Source organism: Ictidomys tridecemlineatus, chromosome 10 (genome assembly GCF_052094955.1).
Source record: "Ictidomys tridecemlineatus isolate mIctTri1 chromosome 10, mIctTri1.hap1, whole genome shotgun sequence".
Lineage (NCBI taxonomy): Eukaryota > Metazoa > Chordata > Mammalia > Rodentia > Sciuridae > Ictidomys > Ictidomys tridecemlineatus.
This window is the reverse complement of record NC_135486.1, coordinates 7,487,237-7,511,594: the sequence shown is the minus strand read 5'-3', so window position 1 is coordinate 7,511,594 and position 24,358 is coordinate 7,487,237. Positions and strand designations below refer to the sequence as shown.

The 24,358-nt window shown below is 43.4% G+C and overlaps 1 protein-coding gene and 1 long non-coding RNA gene across 6 annotated transcripts in view; one reads left to right on the top strand and one right to left on the bottom strand.

Moving 5' to 3' along the window:
• Positions 1-8,723: 8,723 nt before the first annotated feature.
• LOC144367115 (uncharacterized) lies at positions 8,724-16,251 on the bottom strand. Its single transcript, XR_013426361.1, has 2 exons — positions 15,479-16,251; positions 8,724-8,978 (listed from the first exon to the last, which is right to left on the bottom strand). It is a non-coding gene; the product is annotated as an uncharacterized LOC144367115 (long non-coding RNA).
• Ankrd45 (ankyrin repeat domain 45) overlaps positions 15,809-24,358 on the top strand; it is a 33,067-nt gene continuing 24,517 nt past the window's right edge. The window contains exons 1-2 of one of the 5 annotated variants that reach the window (XM_078022324.1): positions 15,809-16,021; positions 22,104-22,443. In XM_078022324.1, coding sequence (XP_077878450.1) covers positions 22,119-22,443 — 325 coding nt within the window. In that variant the 5' untranslated portion in view covers positions 15,809-16,021; positions 22,104-22,118. Of the gene's footprint in view, positions 16,078-16,256; positions 16,405-18,343; positions 18,433-22,103; positions 22,444-24,358 lie in introns of those variants that run through there. The other 4 variants (XM_021722651.3, XM_078022326.1, XM_078022325.1 and 1 more) reach the window with 4 other exon arrangements.

Below are 24,358 nucleotides of genomic sequence, written 5' to 3'. Positions count from 1 at the left end.
TAGAACTGATAAGAAAACACTAACTTGTCTGTAGGATCAAAATCATGAGCTCAAGAAAAAAATACAGAATCTAAGAAAAAGCAAAGAGTCCTAAAAAAGATGACTGGCCAGTAATTAGTAAATACCATATAATTTACTTTTTGGTTTGGTCTGGTTTGAGTTCAGGTAAAAAGACACTTTTAAGAAAGGGGGATCTGTGGGGATGTAAACTTCAAAAATAAGCATGTGAGAAGGGTAGAACATCCTTTTAAATGTTGGCAACACGGTCTTCCATCTCCAGACGATGATAGTGGACCTGTATGGGCTTAGAGGCCAAAATATTAATTTGTTTTTTAATAAATTGTATCAGTCTGTTTATAATGCAGGGTCCTATGGACACCATTAAAAGTAAACCCAACAAAGGACCTAATAGTGGAAGAAGGTAGGGTAGAAATCCATTAAGCCCAGTCCAGAGGGGATTTTCAAATAGTTCCCTTTGTCTCTTTTCTAAATCTTCTTGAAGCTGCTTAATTTTAGTCCATACTATGCCTGATTTATTGGCATAAAAGCAGCATAGTTCCCCTAAGGTCAAGCAAATACCTCCCTGGTTAGCTGTCAGCAAATCTAAGCCTCGTCTGTTTTGAAGGACCACTTCTTCCAGGGAGTCTATTTGGTCCTGTATATCTTTAATGGTTCCTGATAGAGTTTGTACATCATCTATAAGTTGTTGAGACAGGTGACGGTAAGAGTGTATAGTCGTGCCTAAGCCAGCTGTACCTGTGCCCACAGCAGCTGTAATTCCAAGGGTGGCAAGGAGTGGTAAGGCCTGTATTGCCCGCCTGTGTCTTTTGACTAAGGTGTCTAGGCTAGGAATGGGTAGAGGTTCATCTCCTGGGACAATAGTTATATCAGGGAGTAATAAGGCAAGAACACAGCCACCGGTCCAATTTGCTGGAAGCCTGGGGAAGGCTGAGTTTCCTCCACACATAAAAACTGTGCCATTGAGGGGACAAAGAGATGGGGTGGGTGAGGAATAATTTTTTACTGTTGAGCAATTTCCAAAGGAAGTAACTCCAACATCAATATCATAGGTATTATTCTGCACCGCGCCTAAAAGACATAATAAAAGTGCCTATAGGCTGTACTTTAAAAGGAAATCTGGGTTGGCATGTATTATCATTGTCTATGATAGAATTAATAGGAACTGCCATAGGCATGATTGCCCCTGTAGTCACGCAGAGCCAGCAATCACTAGTAAGGGTGGGGTTGGAATTATTAAGCAAGGAGAAGGTAGTTTCCAAAGTATCTAATGTATTGGTATCTAAATCTGGGAGCTGGGATTTAGGCAGCATTAAGGGATGATATGTGAGCTCAGGGATTTGTGGTTTCAAAAGTTTGATTATCTGGAGATGCTTGACAGCATCAGTGGGTCCTCCACCATCAGAGACCCCTGTAGGGGCCTTAATGGGCCAACAGGAGGGTTTACCGACAGTGCCTTGGCATCCAGCTGACTGTAACTTGGTGTATATGCCTTCTCCTCCCCGGTCAAAGAGAACGGGAGTATAATGAATAGTGGTCCCCTCTGCTGCATGAGTTTTAGTTAGGGTGGCTTCAAAAAATTGTTCTCCCTGCTTGTTAACACAAATTGAGGCTGACACATAACAAGAGACATACATCGCCTGGGTATGCGTACAAGTTGCAGAACAATTTTGGAGAGCTTTACTTGTACTGGGGGGAATAATCTTTGGCTTGTTAACACATACCCATTCAGGCTGATGAAATCCTCTGAGTTTATGGTCAACCTCAGCATGGAGGTAAGCCACCTTAGTCAAGCAGTCAGCAGTCTGGGTCCAACTAGTGGGAGCCTGAGTCCAAGATCCTCCCTTGCATTCGCAGGGGGGGCCAAAAAGGTACTCCTTGATGTTGGAAGGTGGAGGGCTAAGGCCTCCGTATACAAACCTGTTGAGCAGAAGTGCCTTAAGCAGGATCCTCACACAGATTATTGGCTGCATCTGAAAAAGAGGAAAATTTGTCCTCAAGGGGAGGGTCTCCGTTCCTGGGTTGAGGTAAGTCATTAACCTGTTTAATCAGGCATTCTGATAACCATCTTGGGGCTGCTTGCTCTTGGTCCAAAACACAAGCTGAGCCTCATCCCTAGATGAGGACAGGATCTGGGCCTTTCCATTTATTTGTAAGGGGATCACGCCACATAACAGGTGGGCGAACAGAATTGGACGCGGGATGCCAGTGTCTGTCTGCGGCCGAATGGCCTTCACTGTCTAGGGTAAGAAAATTAAGGGCAAATAATGCATGGTTAAGGCGATCCCTGGGAGTGGTAAATACAAGGGTGGAAGCCTTAAGGCGGGTTAGCCAAGTCTTTAAGGTAAGTTGGGCACGTTCCATGATGCCTTGGCCCTGAGGGTTGTATGGAATTCCAGTAGTATGACAAATTTGCAAGGTAGCACAAAACTGTTTAAACATGGCACTGGTATATGCAGGACCATTATCTGTTTTAATATGTATTGGTTTACCCATTATGGAAAAGGCTGAAACAAGATGAGAAAGGACATCTTTGGTAGCCTCTCCGGAATGTGGTGATGCAAAAATAAAGCCATTGAAGGTATTTATAGAAACGTGTATATATTTGGTTTTTCCAAATTCAGAAAAATGAGTAACATCCATTTGCCAAACCTGATTGGGCAGTAATCCTCGGGGGTTAACTCCCAAGTGTTGAATGGGGAGGGAGACAGTGCAAGCAGGACATGCTTTTACTATTTCTCGTGCCTGTTGCCTGGTAATTTTACAAAGTAATCGAAGGCTCTGGGAATTTAGATGGTGAAGATTGTGTAACTCCGTGGCCTTTTGAACAGAGCCAACAAAAATTGGAAAGATGGAACGAGTTGCTGCATCAGCTTGGGCATTACCTTGTGTTAGAGGGCCGGGAAGATCAGAGTGTGCCCTGATGTGTCCTAAGAAAAATGGGTGTTGTCTGGCCTGAATTAGCTGCTGAAGCTGGTGAAACAGAAAGGCCGCATTGGAAGAAGCCTTAATGGCGGGTGAAATCTCTAGCAGGGGCACAGAGTGAGCAATGTAGGCACTGTCTGTATAAATATTAACAGGCTTATCGAAAAATGTTATAAAAACTTGTGTTATGCCACAAGCTGTGCTGACTGATAGACAGTATCAAAGGTGGTAGGCTGGTTATTGACAACAAAGACCGCACGGCCGTTACTGGAACCGTCTGTAAAGACAGGAAGGGCTTGAGGAATGGGAGCCTTTTGAGTAATTTTGGGAAAAATAAATGGATGTAATTGGGCAAAATGTAAAAGGGGGTCACTGGGGAGGTGGTTATCAATTGTCCCAAGAAGCCTGACAGGGCAATACCCCATTCATTCCCTGTCTCAGTAAAAATTGGGTTTGGTCTTTAGTATATGGAATTAAAATATTATCAGGGTCTTTGCCAAATGTTGTCGAGAAAGCAAGAGACCTTTGACAATAATAGAAGCTACCTGAGCAGGATAAACAGTAATAACCTTGGAGGATGTGGTGGGTAGATGGACCCAAAGCCAGGGGCAGCCTTTATTTTTAAAATGTGGATCCCGCTGCCAAAATATTCCTGTGGGTGTATGAGGAGTGTGTAAAATAACCAGAACCAGAGGAAGGTTATAAGAAATTTGTGTAACAAACTGTTGGGCAATGGCTTCTGTGACTTGGTTTAATGCCTGTCGTGCCTCGGGAGTAAGCTTTCGAGGGGAGGAGGGGTGGGAATCACCTCTCAAAATATCATTAAGGGGCAAAAGTACACAAGTGGGTAATTTTAAATATGGTCTTAGCCATTGAATATCCCCCAGTAATTTTTGAAAATCATTAAGGGTGTGAAGATGGTCCACACGTAGTTGTATTTTAGGAATTTGGATTTGATTATCTTGAATTTTAAGGCCCAAATAGGTATAAGGGTCCTGTGTTTGAACCTTATGAGGAGCTATCTGTAGTCCCAAGGTAGTGAGGGCTTTGTAAAGGTCTAAGTAACAATTATTAAGATCATGGGTATTAGGTGCGGCAATTAACAAATCATCCATATAATGTAAAATATAAATTTGTGGCCATCGCTCTCTCACAGGGTCTACTGCTTGAGCCACGTATTTTTGGCAAAGATAGGGCTGTTGGCCATACCTTGGGGAAGAACCTTCCATTGAAATCTCTGCATAGGGCCCTGAAAATTAATGCGAGGGAGACTAAAGGCAAAATAGGGTCTATCCTCAGGATGTAAAGGAGTGGGAAAAAAGCAATATTTTAAGTTAATAACCATTTTACAATAGTTTTTGGGAATAGCCACTGGTGTAGGAATGCCTGGCTGTATTGCTCCCATCGGGCGCATAACTTTATTAATGGCACGCAAATCTTGTAAAAGGCGCCACTTGCTTGATTTTTTCTTGATAACAAAAATAGGAGTATTCCATGATGAAGTTGAGGGCTCTACATGGCTGGCTGCCAGCTGTTCCTGTACTAACATGGAGGCAGCCTCCAATTTTTCTTGGGTTGTAAAGGTAAAATTTCTAAGCTGATTCTAAGCTGCAAACATCTGAGTTAAAGTGTAAAAGACCGGGCATTGTAAAGTTTCTAAATTACAAGGCCTGGGCTAAAAAGTAAAAGACTAGGTATTGTTAAAATTCCTCTGCTACCCCCGGAACCTGTAATCTCTGTAGCTGTTAGGACAATACTGGAACTGCCCAGTAAATATTTCCATTGATTCCCTGGTTGTTTAATAGCTAAGGGCTCTAAGTAGCTCAGCACGTAAGCATCCAGGTCCCAAAACCAATCAGTTTAAATGTGTACCCCGCTTAGGAGTGACCAATCACCCCTACCCAGACTGTTCCCGCCAATGAATGGACTAATCATGTCTCAGAGTTGTTGTTCAATTTTCCCACGCCTCATGATGATTTGTTCTGATGTATGCAAAGCCCCCGCCCACTCCAAAAAGTGTACTTAAGCTCTGCTTGACCTCTGCTCTGAGCTCTGGGCTGCTCTCCTTTCTTGAGTGGGCACAGAGCCCCAGCATGCTGGTTCAATAAAATTCCCCCCTGCTTATTGCATGAAGCTGGTCTCTTGTGGTCTCTTTCTCCAACGCTCTGCCGGACCCTTACAGGGTAAGGGGCCACTGATCCACCCACATAGGAGTCTGAGTCTCCCAAATAATCTTATCTGCATGGGGTACAGGAGGGTCAGGGATCGACACTAAAAATCCAAATACCCAAGTCTATGTGTATTTGTTTTTTATATAGGTTGTATAGGCTCAACCAGTCCTTGTCTCAGTCTCCCAAGGCCTGTACCAGGGACAAAATTTATACGAAGCATTTGATGAGTCACCATGGAATTGGGACTGGCAAGAATAACTTCCATTTGACTCAAAATATCTCGGCCCCATAGGTTAACAGGGAGGTCAGGAACAATGAAAGGAGTGACAGTTCCCTTATTACCCTCTTTATCAGTCCAGCTAAGAGCCCTAGAGCTGACCAGAGGATTTTTTGACTGTCCTATCCCTTTAAGGTCAGTCAAGGATGGGGTGAGGGGCCAGCCTGATGGCCAGTATTTTTGAGAGATAATTGTGGCATCAGCCTCAGTATCTAGAATTCCTTGGAATTCCTTTCCTTCAATAAGTAGGGTAAGGGTGGGTCTATTGTGAGAAATGGGCTGAACCCAATACACATCAGAGGAGCCCAAGGAGGCAGTCCCCCGCGGTAGGGTTTGGGCGGTGGAAGTGCCCCCTGAATCTAAGGGAAGGAGTATTAATTGTGCAAATCTTGTTCCTGCTGGGATGGCCGCAACTCCATTAATAGCTGTGGCCAGTATTTTTATTTCTCCAGTGAAATCATTATCAATAATACCAGGGAAGACCTGAACACCTTGTAAGGTAGTAGAGGCTCTTCCAAGAATAAGGGCACACCTATGAGATGGAAGGGGACCCATAATTCCAGTGGGTATTATTTGGGGCCCTTGCTTGGAGTCTGATATTGTATCGGTGGTGGCACAGAGGTCCAATCCTGCGCTGCCTGGGGTGGCTCGTTGGAGGGAGGCAATCGTGGAGAAGGATTTTGAGGTAGGTTGGGAGTTTGGGAGGGAACAAACCTTATTGCCCCTGGGTTTGTCCTGGGGGAGGTTGGGGCCAGGGGCTGGCCCCGCAGGGAGTTTCCCGGAGAAGTAGGAAGAAGTAGGCTGTCCAAGGGCATTTGTCTTAGATCTACACTCACTGGCCCAGTGACGACCTTTACCACATCTAGGGCAAAGGGTGGCTGAGGGCGGTTTAGCCCTGGTTTGAGGAGATGCTATCCCTAGGCTTTGTTTGCCTGCAGGACACTCGTGTGCAAAATGGCCAGGCTGTTTACAAGTAAAGCAAGTAAGGGAGCCAGGATTGCGAAAGGCCTTGGTAAAGGCAGCACCTATGGCCAGACCCATGGCATGGGCTGCACCCACCCCGGCACAGAGTCTAATAAAGTCAGAAAGTTCCCCTTTATCCTTCTGTGGTCGAAGAACATCCTGACATGCCGGGTTGGCGTTTTCAAAGGCAGGATGTTTTACAAAGGGGCTTTCGCTTTCGCTTGGTTCGAGCAGGCGCTCCGTGGCTAGGTTAAGCCGGGCAACAAAGTCGCTATAAGGCTCATCAGGCCCTTGTCGAATTTTTGCTAGGGAAATGGTAGCCCAGCCTTTTTGAGGGAGGCGTCTCCAAGCATGTAAGCCAGCCGTCTGAATCTGTGCCAAAAGTCCAGCAGGGAAACGCGCCTGTTTAGGGTTAGTGTCAAAGGGCGCATTGCCCACTAGCTTGACATAAGTCCAGGATTTAGAGGAGGCCTTAGTTAAATTCTTTTGAGCAGTTTCCCGACAGTGCTCTTTGAAATCTGCATTCCATAACAGGAAGTCTCCGGCACTGAGGGTAGCTCGGGCTAAAAACTTCCAATCATTAGGAGTAAGCCATTGTGCGCTGTGACTCTCTAGTAAAGCCAATGTGTAGGGCGCAGTGGGACCATAGTGAGCACAAGCCTTTTTAAGTTTTTCAAGAAAACGCAGGCTTAATTTTTTGTAGACACTCTGGGTTCCTTCCTGCCTAGGGGTGAACTCCTCATCTTCTGAGTCCTGATCTTTCTCTTGCCATTCCCCCGCTTCATCCCCTTGATCCATTTCCTCCGCTTCCTCTTCTAGACCCTCCTCTTTGTCCTCAGCCTGGGCGGGCTTCTCTGTCTGACTGCCGGGTGACTGGGAAGGCGAGAACCGGCACGGCTTAGCCAGGCACGGTTTAGCCTTTGTATTAGACCGCCTTGGGCCAGCTCGGGTTGACTCCGTGCCTAAGGCTAATGAGCGGAGCTCGGAGTCAAGGGATCTTAATTCTTTTATTTTTATTTTTTTATTTTTTTTTAACATCCTGAGTTTTTTTATTTAACTTATAAAAACAATTATATTCATAATTATCACATAGTAATTGGACATATGTTGGTATTATCCTGAGAAGTTAGAGCAGAACAGTTCAACCACGTACAGGGGAAATGTCCTCCCCACATTGTCTTTTTTTTTTTTATAGTTTCTTTTTTTTTAATTTTTTATTTTTTATATTGGTTGTTCACAACATTACAAAGCTCTTGACATATCATATTTCATACATTAGATTGAAGTGGGTTATGAACTCCCAATTTTACCCCAAATGCAGATTGCAGAATCACGTCAGTTATACATCCACAAGTTGGATCTGTTCCCGTCTATGTTGGAGAGACTCTCGCAAGGGAGCCAGGTCAGGCAGGGGAAGTGGAGAAAAAATATCTGAGGGGGCAGTTGGCCCCTGAAGGGCCGGAGCACAAAAGGCAGGAGGGATATAGGAGGGAGGGGGATGTGTGAGTCCTATAGGCTGTGGCAGGGTCCTGAGAGGTGGGGGGTCTTCTGAATGGTAGTGAGCTGCTTCCTTCTCCAAGGTAGCCTCCTCCCCAGGGGTCAATGTGTCTCCGGGATTTAAAACTGGATAAAGGTGGTTGGTAACCGTTGGAGCCTTATTTATTAGGGTGGGATTTTGAGCGGCACCAGGAAGGTTCCCAGAGTCCTGGGGAGACTGAGAAGGGTCTGTGTCTATACTAACTGAAGGGCACGCCGAGGGGGGCGAGAGGTCTTTTGCACAGCCTCTTCCCCAATCCTGACAAGTTTTAAGGTGCCATTGTCAAAGGGTGAACTTTTAAGAAGTTCATTAATTAAGTTCTAGTAAGAAAAGGTGGGAACAGGCACCTTTTCTGGGCCAAAGGATTCATAATAATCTTTTAAACAGTCTCCTACTCTGAGCCATCTTTTACCATCAATGGTCCCTTCAAGGGGAAACCATGGACACAATTCTCCTACGTATGAAAAGAATAATTTTAAGTCCTTTTTCTTAACACGTGCCCCCCGTGTCTTGAGGGCCTCCTTGAGGCCTGACAAAAAACAACTCATGTGACGAAACTGCTTGTCCCATGGTGGGTCACTCACCGTGCGTGCGTCGTCCCCACTCTCCTCCTGGATCTGTCTCTCGGTCGTGTCTGCCGAGGTGATCGAGGTGATCGAGAGCTCCACTTGGCCAAGTCTTCCCGGAGGACGGCGTTCCCCCTTAGTCAAAGCTCGAGCCCCACACTGAGCGCCAAATGTCCCGACCAGCAGGACACATCAACGTGGGCAGTGAACCTACATGGGGAGGAATGAAGGGACAAGAGACAGGAAAGGTGACAGCAAGACAGGAGTTCTGATCAAGCTGCAAACTTTTATTGTTCACACAGGGGTAGTTATGGGCTGGGGATGGGGAAGCTCTCTTATGGGCAGTTGCTGGATGTCTTCACAAGGTGAGATAACCTCAGGAGGTTTCAGGAAGACAGATGGCTGCAGGATGTCTCAGGGAGATAGATGGCTGCAGGGTGTCTCCCAGGCAAGATGTCTCCCAGGGGGCAGTTTCTTGTAACTGTCAGGCTGTTCTTTGAAGGAGAACTCCCTTCTAGTCCCTGGCAAAGAAACATTTTAAAAATAGCACAGAAAAAAAGACAAATGAAGTAAAAAAATGACAATAGGAAAGTATTTGCAATATCTATCATAAAGGGTTAATAATGGCATATAAAAAAGGCTTCTAAAAGGGAGGAAGAACAAAAAATATAGATAAGTGGGAAGAAAGCACCAACAGCCAGTTCACATTAAAATAGAATGTCCTGGGGCTGGGGATGTGGCTCAAGTGGTAGCGTGCTCGTGGTTCGATCCTCAGCACCACATACAAAGATGTTGTGTCGGCCAATAACTAAAAAATAAAAATATATTAAAAAAATAGAATATCCTTACTCATTTGAAAATGTTTATTTGCTCCTAATAAGATAAATGAAAATTATAGCTAGATTGGGACCCATTTATCACCTACAAAGTAGGAAAAAATCCAAAATTAGATTACCTGCTTTGTTGACACAACTGTGGGGAAGCAGACATACATTTGTGACCGGTGTGTGTGCAAAAATGCTAAAATGTCTATGGACGGAGATTTAGCAAGATCTAGAAAAATTACATTCATATTTACTCTTTGACCTAGTAATGTTGTTTTCCTTAACCTAGCAATTCTGTTATCTTAAGGAAACACGTGCAAAAGTGAATTTTTATAAAAGTGTAAATAAAAGGAAACAAAATACAAAATTATGCATAAGGTTTGTCATTGCAGGATTCTTTGTAATGGCAAAAAGTGGAAATAATCCAAAAGCCTTTCAACGGGGGCTCACTGCATAACTAGGGGATATCTACGTATTGCATACTCCTCAGGTATATTGTTGAGTGATAAAAATGGAATGTCTCATCTGATATACCTAGCCTAGTTATCTCATTAGATCAGAAGCCAGCTTGTCACAAGTTATGAAGGATTCATTTCTGTTTTCTGTAAAAATATCAGGATGTCTGTAGGGCCTGGCCATTAGTTGATGTTGTAAAGCTGATTGGAATGCCTGCCCGTGCCCTGACACCCATGTCCGGTTTTCCCTGACCATATAACAACCCTTTCCTAAACCTTAGTGACGCCTCATAAACTCTGGCCTTCCCTGGCCGGATAACGACCCTCTCTGAGTCTCTAAGATCTCCATAAATTCTGATGCAGGGGCCAGCAAAAATGTAAACTTGTGTTATGCTCCTCAGAGCATTGTTATCTGTAACCCCCCTTTTGTGTAACTTTTTGGGCTATAAAACTGGGCCACAAAGAAGCCTCGGGGCTGTCCTTGGCTCCCACGATTTTGAGGGGCAAGGCAGCCCGGCCCATCGAAATAATAAGCTTGCTTTAATTTGATTTTAATTGGAGTCAGTGGTCTTTTCTTGCATTGTGGTCTAACATCATCCTATAACCAAATGCTTGAGGCAATTAACTTATAAGAAAGAGTTTTATTTTGGCTGACAGTTTTGGAGGTTCAAGCCCATGGTCAATTGGCCCCATTGTTTTGGGGCCTGGGGTGAGAAGGAGCGTCATGACGGGAACTCATGGAGAGGCAAAACCTCTGCTCACATCATTGCCAGGAAGCAGAATGAGGAAATGCTTTAGGGGTATTGAACTAAGGACCTGCTAGAGCCCTGCCTCTAAAGGTCCCACCATCTTCCAAAAGCACCAACCAGGGACCAAACTTTTAACACATGGCCTTTGGGAGACATTGAACATCCAAACTATAGCACCAAGTGAAGTTCACAGCACACTAACTTTTTTTTTTTTTTTTGGCACTGGGGATTGAACTCAGGGCCACTTGACCACTGAGCCACATGCCCAGCCCTATTTTATATTTTATTTAGAGACAGGGTCTCACTGAGTTGCTTAGTGCCTCGCTTTTGCTGAGGCTGGATTTGAACCTGCAATCCTCCTGCCTCAGCCTCCAGAGCTGCTGGGATTACAGGCATGCACCACCACCCTGACCAACATGCTAACTTTAAGATGGGGATAGAAATACAACCTGTGAGCATGTACATATGCATATGTATTTACCTATATTTAAAAATCTTTACTTCCATATTTAAAAACGGAAAGATAAATGGAGAATTAATAAAAAGGGTCATCTGTAGGGGAAGGAGGAAATGAGGTAGAAAGGTTAAGAATGGAAGCTGGATTGCTTTGAAAATGTTAGTTTTTCTATATTTAGTATATGTTCTTTTTAATATTAAATAGTCTTAATAATTTAAAAATCACTCAAGCAAAATCTATGTTAAGAAACAGCTTATTATTTTATTAATATTATATTTATTTTAACAAATTAAAAAACATTTTCTTTGTTTCTTAACAATTTTAAAACAAAATTTAGTCAAAAAAGAAAAAAAGCAGTTCCCGAATGTTGAAAAGTAAATGAACTCAAGTTAGTGTCAAACTGGTGGCATAAAGTTAATGCTGCAACGTGACACCCAGACATCTGGACATCACCAGTGGCTGCAGGTGGTGCTGACAGAGGGGCTCAGCATCAGCCCTCTCTGGGTGCCTCTTGGCTGAAGCGTGCTGCTTGCTCAAGCCTCATGCTTTCCAGGGCACATTTCGACACACATTCACGGAATATAATCTGTTCCATTTCAGTCCGAGGGCTTCCTCTTTCCTCTTTTTCTCCCTCCCCCATTCCCCTTCCTTTACTCTGCTGGTCTTCCCTCTATTTATTTAATTTTTTAAACTGGTGCTGTATAGATATACAGAAAGGTGGAACTCACTGTGGTACAACATATACCTACATAGCACAATTTTGTCATTTCTTTCTGCATTTTTTCCCTTTTCCAATCCCTCCTCCCTTCTCCTCAACCATCTTCCTCTACTCCATGATTTATCTTCCCTCTATTTTGGAGGGATCTGTCCCCCCATGCACCTTTCTCCTTACTTTGTTCTAGCTTCTTTTTATGAGAGAAAACATTTGGCCCTTGACTTTCTGAGTCTGGTTTATTTTACTCAGCATCATGTTCTTCAGTTCCTCCCATTTACCAGAAAATGGTATAATTTCATTCTTGTTTATGGCTGAGTAAACCCCACTGTGTGTTAACACATTTTCTTTATCCATTCATCTGTTGCCGGGTACCTGGGCTGTTCCATAATGGCTGTTGTGAGTTGTGCTGCTGTGGACATTGATGTGCCTGTGTCACTTAAGGTGGATTTTAGTTCTTTGGAATACTACTGAGAAATGGATCTAGGTCAGATGGTGGTTCCATTTCTAGTCTTTTGAGGAACCTCCATACTGCTTTCCAGAGTGGTTGCCCTAATTTGCAGTCCCACCAACAGTGTATGAATGTACCTTTTCTTCTGCATCCCTACTAGCAATTATTATTTGTATTCTTGATGACTGCCATTGCAACTGGAGTGAGATGAATCATAATGTAGTTTTGATTTGCATTTCCTTGACTGTCAGGGATGTTGAACATCCTGAATTTTCATTTATTTGCTGGGCATTTATTTCTTCTTTTGAGAAATGTCTGTTTGGTACTTTTGCCCACTTACTGATTGGGTTGTCTTCTTGGTCTTAAGTTTTTTGAATTCTTTAGGTACTCTGGATATTAATACCCTGTCAGAGAAGCAGCTAACAAAGATTTTCCCCCTTTTGTAGGCTCTCTTTTCCTTTCCTTTGTTATGCAGAAGGAAAAGATTAGGGGCTCATCTTGGAAAGGCTGGTGCAATCAAAGGACATAGCCCTAGGGAGGAGGGGATTATTTTTCTATGCTCAGAGTTCAGGAAACTTTGGCCATTAGAGATTTTCGGGTGCAGAAGCTGGGCATGGTAATAGTTTAGTGAAACAAACACATGAGTGTTTATAGCAACACAATTCACAAAAGACGAATTATGGAACCAACCCAGGTGCCTGTCAATTTGATGCCCACTTTCTGATTCTTGGTTTCATTTCTTGAGCTTTAGGGGTCTTGTTAAGAAAGTTGGTGCCTGTGTCAATCTGATGGAGTATTGAGTCTATGTTTTCTTCTAGCAGTCACAAGCTTTCTGGTCTAATTCCTAGGTCTTTCATCTACTCTGAGTTCTCTTTCTCATGCAGAGTGAGAGATGGGAATCTATCTTCATTCTTCTACACACCAATATCCAGTTTTTACAGCATCATCTGTTAAAAAGGCTGTCTTTTCTCCAACATATATTTTGGGTTTACTTTGGTGGACTGTATTGATGTGGGTTTGTCTCTGTGTTTTCCATTCTATTCCATTGGTCTTCATGTCTATTTTGAAGTCAATACTATGCTGTGTTTGTTACTATATATCTCTGTAGTATAATTTGAGATCAGGTATTGTAATTCTTCCTGTGTTACTCTTCTTCTTCAGTATTGCCTGGGCTATTCTGGGTCTTTTATTCTTCCAAATGAGTTTTAAGACTGTTTTTATTCTAGTACTGTGAAGAATGACATTGGTATTTTGATGGGATATTGAATCTGTATAATACTTTTGGTAACATCCCAGACCTTTTAAACTTTGAGATAGGGTTTCACTAAGTTGTTGGGGGTCTTGCTAAATTGCTGAAGCTGGCCTCAAATTTGAGATCCTCCTGCCTTGGCCTCCCAAGCTGCTGAGATTACAGGTGTAGGTTACCCTCCTCCTTGCCACTAGGCCATTAATTAGAATTAAGTCACAAAATAACTTGGGTCTGACAATGTATTGGTTTGCTAGGGCTGAATGGCTGGGTGGCCTAATTGCATGAGGCCCTTCCTCAGGAGAGGAAGGATGGGCAGGCAAAGATAATGGTGTCCCCCACTTCCTTCTCCCCTGCTGTGGACATCAGCTGTATGCATAAGCAGGTTTCTAGGGACACACTAGGGCAGTGGCTTTAATATTATCTAATTACTAATGGAAAGACTTGCTTAAGATAAACCATTTTGACACAAAATTACTACTTTGGGTGGGCATCTTCTAATATGTAATTAATTTATAGTTAAGCAGTGGCAATCTTTCATGTGTTTCAAACCAGATTGAACTGGGTTCAAATCCTGGTCCAGTTCCTTACTAGTTGTGTCGTCTTAGGTAGTAGCTCAACCTTCCTAAATATCAGTTTCAAGAACATCATCACCTTCACAGGGTTGCTACAAAGATCATAGAAAATTTGCGTGAAGCCAGGCATGATGGCACATAACTGAAATTCAGCTTCTTGGGAGGCCGAGGCAGGCAGGTCACAAGCTCAAGACCAGCCTGGGCAACGTAGCCAGACTCTGTCTCAAAATAAAATAATTTTTAAAAAGGGCTGGGGATGCATTTCAAGGGTAAAGCATTTACTGTATATTTACAAAGCCCTGGGTTCAATCCCTAGCATCACACACACATGCACACACACACACACACACACACACATACGCACACACACACACCAATTTATATGTACTTAACATAACTTCAAATAACTTTTTGTATCTTAGCATGTAAAGTTACCTTGGAGTAATTTTCTTAACTAGTTTATCCTGGTAATAATTTTCTGGAGCTGATCTAATTTCTGAGTCAGAAGGTCTGAACAGTGCCTACACCATCTGCTCCTTAGCCATCTGCTCACCAGGCCTTCACTGACTTGTATGGATCTCCATACTTAGTACCCAAGAGTTATTGCTGAGGTGTCTCCTGCATACTGCACTTAGCCCCTTCAGATCCAGTGGCTTTTTACAAAACAGCACTCTCATGTCAAGTTTGGAGGGGATCAGGGAGCCTTCCTGCTACATCTGGGCCTCACCTGGGCTCAACTCTCCTGCAAAAGCCTATTTTTAACCTGACCTACTAAAATGTATCACATGGTTATTTGACATGGAGTTCAAGCAGAGAACAGGGTTGCTTTGTTTTTAGGGTTGTCAGACCTACTTAGTGTCTTGCCACCTTTGAAGTACTGGCATTCAGAGCTCTAAAAATAATCTTTAAGAACTCTAAATTTGAGTTGTTTAATGACACATAAAGCTTTCAAAAGGGGCTGGGGTTGTGGCTCAGCGGTAGAGTGCTTGCCTAGCAGGCACTGGGTTCGATTCTCAACACCACATACAAATAAATAAAATAAAGGTCCATCAACAACTAAAAAATATTTTTAAAAAAGATTTCAAGAAACACTTGTATTTGGGAATTCTTCATGTCCTGTGAAGTTGAATCAAAAACAGAATCAGGTAAAATTACTCATCTAAGTTATCTTCTGTCTGAATATTTAAAAATCCCAAAAATAAAGCCCTCAAAAACGAGAGAACATATTAAAAGTGAAATAACTAAGTTTTGCTCATCACCAATCTCAGTAGGAAGTGAGTGTATGGAGGAGCAATGTGCTGCACGGTAATATCAGCAGCAAGATTGCAGCTGATAGAACTTCTAGACTGTTGTTCTTGTCTATAATGCCGAATTCCAAGATCTTGACTACCACCATTTACTTAAGAAAAGTTTAAGAATAATTACATTAAAAATTCAGATTTGTTCTTATATTCCAGAATTTCACATTTACAATGATGATATTTTGCTTGGGCCATAGGGCAAGTATTCATTTTAAAACTAAGCTGTTCAAGTTGGATGCAGAGGTGCATACCAGTAATTGCAGAGGCTCTGGAGGTTGAAGCAGAAGGATTGCAAGTTCGAGGCCAGTCTCAGCAACTTACGGGGCCCTAAGCAACTTAGGGAGACTCTGTCTCAAACAAAACAAAAAACGAAGTTATTCAAACCTTTGACTCAATGTTCAGGACCTCAGGACCCCTCTAAACTCTTACCTTATTAATGATTTCTTTATAAAAATAGGAAAGAAAAAAATACTTTCCTTCACACTTGTCTTCAGCACAAAAATTTCCCAGTCTTCACCCCGTGATTGACGTGAGCTTTTCTGTACCTCACTGCGCAAGCCTGGCCCTTCTCCGCTGGTTTCTTTCTATACCCCATCCTCCTCCTCTGCCTCCCCTTGCCCCCGTGGTGTTCTGAATCTCAAATTCCTGAATCCAGAGGCATCCGGTGTCCAGGTTCCTCTGCTCCGACCGAGTGGGCACTCTGAAGCCAGGAAACGCTCCTGGGAGGTGATGAGGACCATCACCGGAGGAGAAAGAGCCCCAGGACCTAGAGTGGAGCACGCCGTGGTCATCAGGTCCCTGCAGTTTGCAGAAAGCATCATCCCTGCGGCAAAGGCTTCCATCCTCACAGGTCGCGGCCGGGGACGGGCCGCCAACCCACGCGCACCCCTTAGTGTCACATTTTAAATCGTAAAATAAACGAAGATCAGATTACGGAGAATCACAGAATCGGACCGAACCCGCACGCCAGGGTCCGGACCGCGACCCGTCACTGGCCCGGCTCCTGCTCCCCGGCCCCCGCTCCCCGGCCCCCTGGCCCCGGTTCCCCGGCTCGGGCCCCCGCTCCCCGAGCCCCGGCCCCCGCTCCCCGCGCCCGCGCCGCGCCCCGCACCTTTGCAGCGCCGACTCGCGCGGGAGGCGCCGTCGCCATGGTGACGCGAGGCCGCGCGGGCGAGCGGTGAGTGGGGCCGGCGGGCCGCTGGCCCGGGGTCGCGGCGGGGTGGCGGGCATCGTCTCGGGGCTGCCCGGGCCGGGCCGGTGGCCTCTGCGCGGCCCCCGGGCTCCGCGCCCCCGCCCCGCGCGGCCGAGGCCCCCCGCCCCCCGCAGCCGCGGCCCCTCGCCCAGGACCCCTGGTTGGCGGCCGGGCTGCCGCGCCGCATCCCGCGGGCCTGGGTCAGCGCCTGGGGCAGCGCCTGGGTCAGCGCCTGGGGCAGCGCCTGGGTCAGCGCCTGGGGCAGCGCCTGGGTCAGCGCCTGGGTCAGCGCCTGGGGCAGCGCCTGGGTCAGCGCCTGGGTCAGCGCCTGGGCGCGCAGAGCGGGGCGCGCGGCCTCCGGGAGCCGCGGCTCGGGGTCCGGGGAGACCACGACGGCGACTTTTTCTATTTCTTTCTTTAAAGAAAGAATTCAGTTGTCTTGAACGACCCTTCGGGGTCTACCCGCGTCACAACTTCAGACCGCCCGTCGCCTCCTGCCCCTTGTTTTTGCCCCGGATTCCTCCCTCCACTCCGCAGCCCCTCTCGGGGAGGCGCGCCGGGACCTCTCCACCCGGCTGGAGTGGAAGTCCGTCCTCTTCTCCCTCCATCGCCCTTGGCTTTCCGTCCCGCGTCTGCGGTCGCTGCTCACGCACTGGAGTCTTCCCCAGGGACTGTGAAGGCCTGACCTCTGTGATTTCCTATTGTGGGGCCTCAGCAGTCTCAAAAGGCTGCAGAGCGTGTAGGTGGGAGGAAAAGGTGCTGCACTTGCTGCCCCGCAGGCAGTCATTGAGGCCCAGCGTTGTTGCCTCATTTCAGAAAAGTTGCCTCATTAATAATCAGGGTTAAGATTTGCCCTCCTGCCTTTGTAGTTCCTTCTCTCTGTCCCCTCCAATGCTCACATTCTCTATGAAACCTGTTACATGTAGCAGGGTTGCAATTCTGTTACATATCATTTCTTGGGTGGACAAAGAAATTTACTTTTGTCTATTAATCCTCTAGTTTCTTATTCAGTATTTGGACAGAAAGAATTTAAATGTCCAATTGGTTTTAAAGTTTAGCTCAATCTACAATTGATTTCTTCAACTGGTGTTTAATTTCTCAGGTTCAAATGCTTAGGTTCTTAGATAACGTCTCTGATTCTCCTTGAGATGGTGCTCTGGGTATATATATATGGGTGCTGGTGATGGCTCATGAAACCAATTTTGGAGAAGTGGCAGCCCTCTGCCGTCTCTGGGGCCGCTCTCTTGGTCAGTTGGTGTTTCTTGCCTTGATGGTGCTCTTGGTTAGATACAACCTGTGTTCCTTGGTGGCTCTCAGGCTGCACCAAGCTACTGCTGTGACTCCCTTCAGCCCTGGTTGGAGTGTTTTCAACACAGCCTTCCTCAAACATTTTGGTCTCAGGACTCCACTATATTCTTAAATATTGGTGATCTCTAAGAGCTTTCCTTTTGTGGGTTCTGTCTATCATCAAGATTAGAGATATAGTACAAATTAGAAATTAAACTGAGAATCTTAAAAAATTATTCTTTTAAAAACAATAAACTCATATGATAACATAAATTGTGCATTTCTCACAAGAAAAGGACTTCTAAAAAATTAACAAGAAAGTGGCATTGTTTTACACAAGTGCAGATGTCTTAAATTCCTGGTCTCATGGAGCACAGGGTTTTCTTTTTGCTTCTCTAGTCATTTGTTGCAATATGTTGCTTTTGTTGAAATATATAAGGAAAATTCCTTTTAATATGGTATAGTTGGAGAAAGGAATATTTAAATAGTATTTTCAGACAATTGTGCATGTTCTTCATTTGATTGCACAGAAACTTAAAAAGTGGTAGTTTATTAAAGCTAGTTGCAATGTGGAATCTGAAGCTTTAGCAATGAGATTTTCATACTGTGTTTGATTAAAACCTATTTCTCTGTCTTATCTTTGTATTTTAAGCCATGAGGTCTGGCTATGATGCCTGGGCTCATAAGATCCTCCTGCATCAGCCTCCCTAGTAGTTGGGACTATAGGTGTGTACCACCATTCCTGGCTTGTCTTATATTGGATCTTTTACCTGTTCCTGATTTTGTGACATCATGGAAAATGGTGAAGAGTAAATCAAATTTGATAAAATAATGGTTCACTTAGTTATATCAGTTTTCCAAATGTTAGCATATGTCATGCTGTAATATTTTTAAAAAACCACTTTCATTAGTATCACCACTAATCAGAACAGTACTGGGAAACTGTTATGGTCACATTAGCCAATGCATAGCCAATACAAGTTTTTTTTGTATTAGTTGATGTTTTCCAGAACCAATATAGTGTGTGTGTGTGTGTGTGTTTTGAATAAATAAAAAAAAGATTTATTAATCCCCAAATCAGAAATTTGAAATGCTTCAAAATCCAGTAAAGCCTATGCAAATATTTCAAAATACAAAAAAAAAAAAAGAAAAGAAAAAAAAAGAAAAGAAAAAAAAAAGGGGACATACTTCTGGTCTTAAGGGGTTGACCATAAACTGCAGTGGGTTGAGGGTTGTCCCTGGTCCAGTGGTCTTGAATCCCTGGGGATCCCAAGGCATTTTCAGGAAGTTTACCAGTCCAACTTTTTTCCTAAGAAGTGTTCACCAGTGAGACATTTCCAGCCTTTGCACATCACTCACGTGTGTGTGTGGCTCTCCGAGGGTGATGGATGATCACAGCACCGCCTGTCTCGGCCTCAGCGCAGAGCAGACTTGGGGATCCGAGTCTTCTACTAAGCTGAATGTTAGAGAGATTTGCAAAACTGTAAAATGGTGCCGCTCTGCTCACTGCTCTATTTGCTTTGGAAAATATAGTTGCTTTTTATAAACTATATATTTTTATGTTTATATAAAATTGTTTTAGGATGGATTAATAAGTACTTGAGGATTTTTCAGTTTTTACTTCTAACACGGTAAATATTGATAAATATAACCCACATAAACAAAAATTCCTTGGGGGTTCTCAATTTTTAAGACTGTTTAAAGCCCTGAGATCAAACAATTTGAGAACCACTTGTCCTGATCTTGTTGGTTCTGGGCTGATAAGGGAGATTGAGCTCTATTGAAGCATATACCAAAAGGAGCTTTGAGGGTTTTTTTTTGTTTTTTTGTTTTTGTCTGAAGAAAAGTATTGGGAATTACACACCTTACTTTTAATAATTACCAAATACAGACAGGTGTGGTGGAGCACGCCTGTAATCTCAGCGACTTGGGAGACTGAGGCAGGAGGATCACAAGTTTGAGGCCAGCCTCAGCAATTTTGTGAGACCTCATCTTGCCCTGGGTTCAATCTCCAGTACCATCTGGGAGGGAAGAAATTACTGAACATAAATACTTATCAAGAATTGTCCTATGTCTAGAAGTGACAGAAAAGAGATATAAGGCTTCATTCCTGTCCTGTCCCTAGCAATCTAAGTGGGTTGTCTTTACATACTTGAAACAACTTAAAAATAGTATAAGACCATATTTGATAAGTTGCATGGTATAGACTCTATGTAACAGCCTTTGGAGTGCAGAGGAGAGAGGCCAGGGTGTTTCAAGAGAGCAGCCCAGGGAAGAAGGTGGTTTTATGGTTGGCCTAGATTGGATTTGGTTAGTTGGAATGGAAGAGATCAAAAGCTCTTCTAGGCCCAGTAGCAGGAGTGCCTCTGAGGTTCAAATAGAGTTTCTGGTGTCTTTATGGTCTCGTGTCTGGGCCCCGACTGGGCCAGCGAGGAAAGGCATTCCAGACACTTCCTGCCTGTCCCTGTCTTGACAAAGGTTTGAAAATAGAGATCTGCTGCAGAAATGTTTTGGACGGTCACAGCTGCTATGAATAGTGTGACCAGATCATTTAATGTCTGGTAGTTACCAACATGTTGGAGAGTGGAGGTGGATGCCATTAAAAATTACCAGTATGTGGTACCGTCCTGGCTATGTTATGACGTTTGTCACTCAAGCTATTATCCTTAAGCACTGCTGTTAGTTTCCTTCCTGTTGGTTTCTTACAATATTCAAGACTAATTTTTTTTTCACACTGTGGATTGCAAACATTTACTAGATCAAGAAATCAATTTAGTAGGTGATACCCAGCCTTAAAAAAAAAATAAAACCGATATGTCACATGTAGTAAAGAGAAATATTATTTTGTCTTAAATATACTCATTCATGCAATGTTCCTAGGGCAAAACAGTAATAGCTGATGGACAATAAGTTATTTGGAGCTGGGTGCAGTAGTGTACGCGTGTAATCCCAGTGACTCAGGAGGCTGAGGAAGGAGGATCACAAGTTTGAAGCCAGTCTGACCAATTTAGCAAGACCCTGAATCAAAATAAAAATAGAAAGGGCTAGAGATGTACCTCAGTGGTAGAGCACCCATGAGCTCAATTCCCAGTACTAAGGAAAAAATGAAGCAAACCCCCCAAAGTGACTCCATTAATAGAAGTTACATATTTGCATGCATGATTAAAACAAATAATATATACTGTATATTTAATAGACATAATATAAGCAATGTAAAAATAACATATTTGTATTTGGACAGGATATCCACCTCATGGTCTAAATTAGTTGTGCAGGCTCCAGCCATCATGCCTATAATCCAGTGAGAAGGGATTATGCTCTCCTAGAAATTACATCCTGCAAATCTGCTTCCATATTATTGTCTACCACTTGCACCTATGACCACACCATGTTGTAAGAGAGACTGGGAGATAGTTCTATTCCACAACAAAGGCTGGTTTTAAAAAAAGCCTGGTTAAAAGAAAAGTAGGTGAAATTCTAATAGGTATGGAAAATGAAAAATCCCCAAAATAATGTGGTCTGAGAAAAAGGGAGTAAAATAGAAAGCCATGCGCTGACAGCTTTCATCTCCCAAGAAAGATGCTTTCCTGGGCTAACTGCAGGCAGGGAGGAGGTGTCTCGTCCCAGGAAGGCGATGGCCTCTGAGGGCACTGACCTTCCTTGGAGTAAATCCTCCCAGATTCGGAGCACAGACTCTGACCCAAGAGCTCACCTTCCTAAGCACTCAAGCTGACCCCTTCCCTGATAGATGAACAAACCCCAGACCCTGGGGGCCCACCAGACCACCCCTCAGGATAACCTGAGCTGATTGTGAGGTTTGCCTTCGTTCCCGTCTCACGAATTCTATCCCCGAACAAGGGGAGATGACACCCTGGGAGGACAAGCAGGAGTCTGAGTCTGAGTCCTGTACCAGGGGCTGCCCTTCAGGGGTGGGTGGGGGGGTGGGTGGGGGGGGGCTGGGGAGGGCTGGAAATGAGCAGGAGCCAGGGCGCTCTGGAGGGTCAGAACACAGGAGCCAATCAAATATGGTCTTCTCCTATTGATAAGTTGGTTCTAATCATCAGTTATATATCTCACTTCTCCCCAAGAGAGGCCCTTGTTTAGCCCAGTAGGCCTCTTCAGCCTCTCTGTCAATCTTTCCCAAGGAACTCGGCTCACTTTGATCTTGGACCTCTGCTATGTCACACATTAGCATTTTAGTATACACTTAATGAACTTACTCGTTATAGATGCACAATAAGCTTTATTGGTTGGATAGCCAAAGTATCCAATTTTATGATTATTTTCAAGTTAATAAGTATTTTCACCCCCTTTTCTAATTGATTAAATAAGTGAATAAATAAGTACTGATGGGTTTGGAATCTCTATTCCTTATCATTACCGTTTTTTTTGTTTAGGTATTTTTGGAGTTAATGGAGCCAGAAGGACACTTAGAGTCAGAGAGTTCAGAAAAATCTGTCTTCTCACAGCCAGGAGAAGATGAAGAATCCCAACCATCAAAGGCAGCGAGCCGTGAGAACCCTCTCCTGCGGCCTCTTCTCACAGGGGACATAGAAGGCTTGCGTAGGATTTTCGAGGACCCTGAAGATCCTCATCACGACCATGCCATGGAGCTCCTCTTGGAAGAAGACATCGTTGGGAGAAACCTGTTGTACGCAGCTTGCATGGCTGGGCAAAATGACGTCATTAGAGCCTTGGCAAAGTATGGTGTGAATCTGAACGAGAAAACCACTGGAGGTATTTTGTCTTTTCTCTCTCGTCAGTATTCCTTATGACACCTAAAGATGCCGGGTACTGTCTTTAAGGTTAGATAATTTCGACGGGCCTGATGTATACTTTACATATATGCATGCACATATGTGAACAAGTGTATGGCGTATACCTGTAAATCGGTGTTGATATTGTGTTGCATAGTATTTCAAGAACACAGACTTCACTATTTATTGTCTCTGTGGCTTAGCAAATTACCTAAGCTTTTTCATGTCTATTTCTTCATCTCAGAAATGAGGATAATAGTTATATTTTTCTTATAGGGTGTTCTGAGGATTTAACTTAGCTAATAAATACAAAAATATCACTGTGTGTGGCACATAGTGAAATGATATATTGTAAATGCCCAATAGTATTACTGTCTTCTCTTTGAAAATTTATTAACTTTTAGCAGTCATTATTGGATTATCTCTTTTAATTCAGTAATTTTTTTTTCTGATAACAAATATGATACATGATCTTGGTGGAAAATGAAAGAAAACAATCATCTCCAGTGAATAAGGATTATATATTCTCTCCCCACTCACGTGGAACACTGAAAAAACTGATCCTATGTTGAGTCATAAGGGACATCTCAGCAGTATCACAAAATCTATAGCATGCAGTCTGTGGTCTCTGGCCATCACAAAATAAACTTAGAAAATGTAACAAAAGATAACCATAATTTTGAAAACAAACACTTTAAATAACCTGTTGGTCACGGAAGGTATCGTGGAAATTAAAAAAATCTTTAAGTGACAATAGGATCACCATGTATTAAAATTCTAGTTGAATGCATATATTAAACTGTAGGAAACAGTTAAGATCAATAAGAAAAGCATTTAACTCAAGAAGTTAGAAGGAAAAAAAAACCTAACCCTGACGGCCAGGGACGGGCTCAGTGGTGGATCACTGGCCTGGCATACAGAGCCCCTGGGCCCAGTCCCCAGCAGGTGATGATGACACAAAGACCAAGTGAGTAACCAAAGGAAATGAAAGGAACAAAGCAGTAGGGGGAATAATGACACTGGAAATAAGGAGCCAAAATCTGGCTTGGTGATAATATCGATCAAGCAAGATAGAGAGAACACAATTTGTATTTGGAATTGAAAACATGGAATATGAACAGATAAAAGCCTAAGATTAAAAAAATAATTAGAAACTATTATAACCAACTTTGTGACAATGCACTTGAAAACTTGGATGAAATGGATATATTTCCAAAAACATAAATTATCAAAATTGATTCAAGGAAAAAATAGAATTGTTGACTATATCAATGGTTATTAAAGAAATTGAGTAAGCAATCCAAATCTGTCTCTTTTGCCCTTATGTCACCACCAAATTCCAAATGTAAAGGTAAGATTTTTAAATTTTTTTTGTACCAGGGATTGAACCCAGGGGTCTTAATCACTGAGCCAGATCCCCAGCCCTTTTTAACATTTTATTTTGAGACAGGGTCTTGCTAAGTTGCTTAGGGCCTCGATAATTACTGAGGCTGGCTTTGAACTTGCATTCTCCTGGATCAGCCTCCTGAGCTGCGGGATGACAGGTGTATGTTACCATGCATGGCTTATTTAAACCTTTGTGGTTTTGTGTAGTGATAAGGTTTGGATGTTTTCCCTGTCAGTGAGCTTTATATTTTCACTTGTTTTCATGATGGGATGGAACACTCCTTAAGAATTTCTTATAAGGCCAGTTTAGTGGTGATGAATTCTTTCAATTTCTGCTCCTCTGATAAAGATCTTCTTTTTCGTTTCTGAAGGATGGCTTTGCTGGGTATAGTATTCTTGGCTGGCAGCTTTTCTTCTTTCAGGGCTCTGAATATATCGTTAGTCTAACGGGAATTCCCTTGTAAGTGACTGTTTTCTCTTTCTGACTTTAGCTTTTAACAGCTTAATTA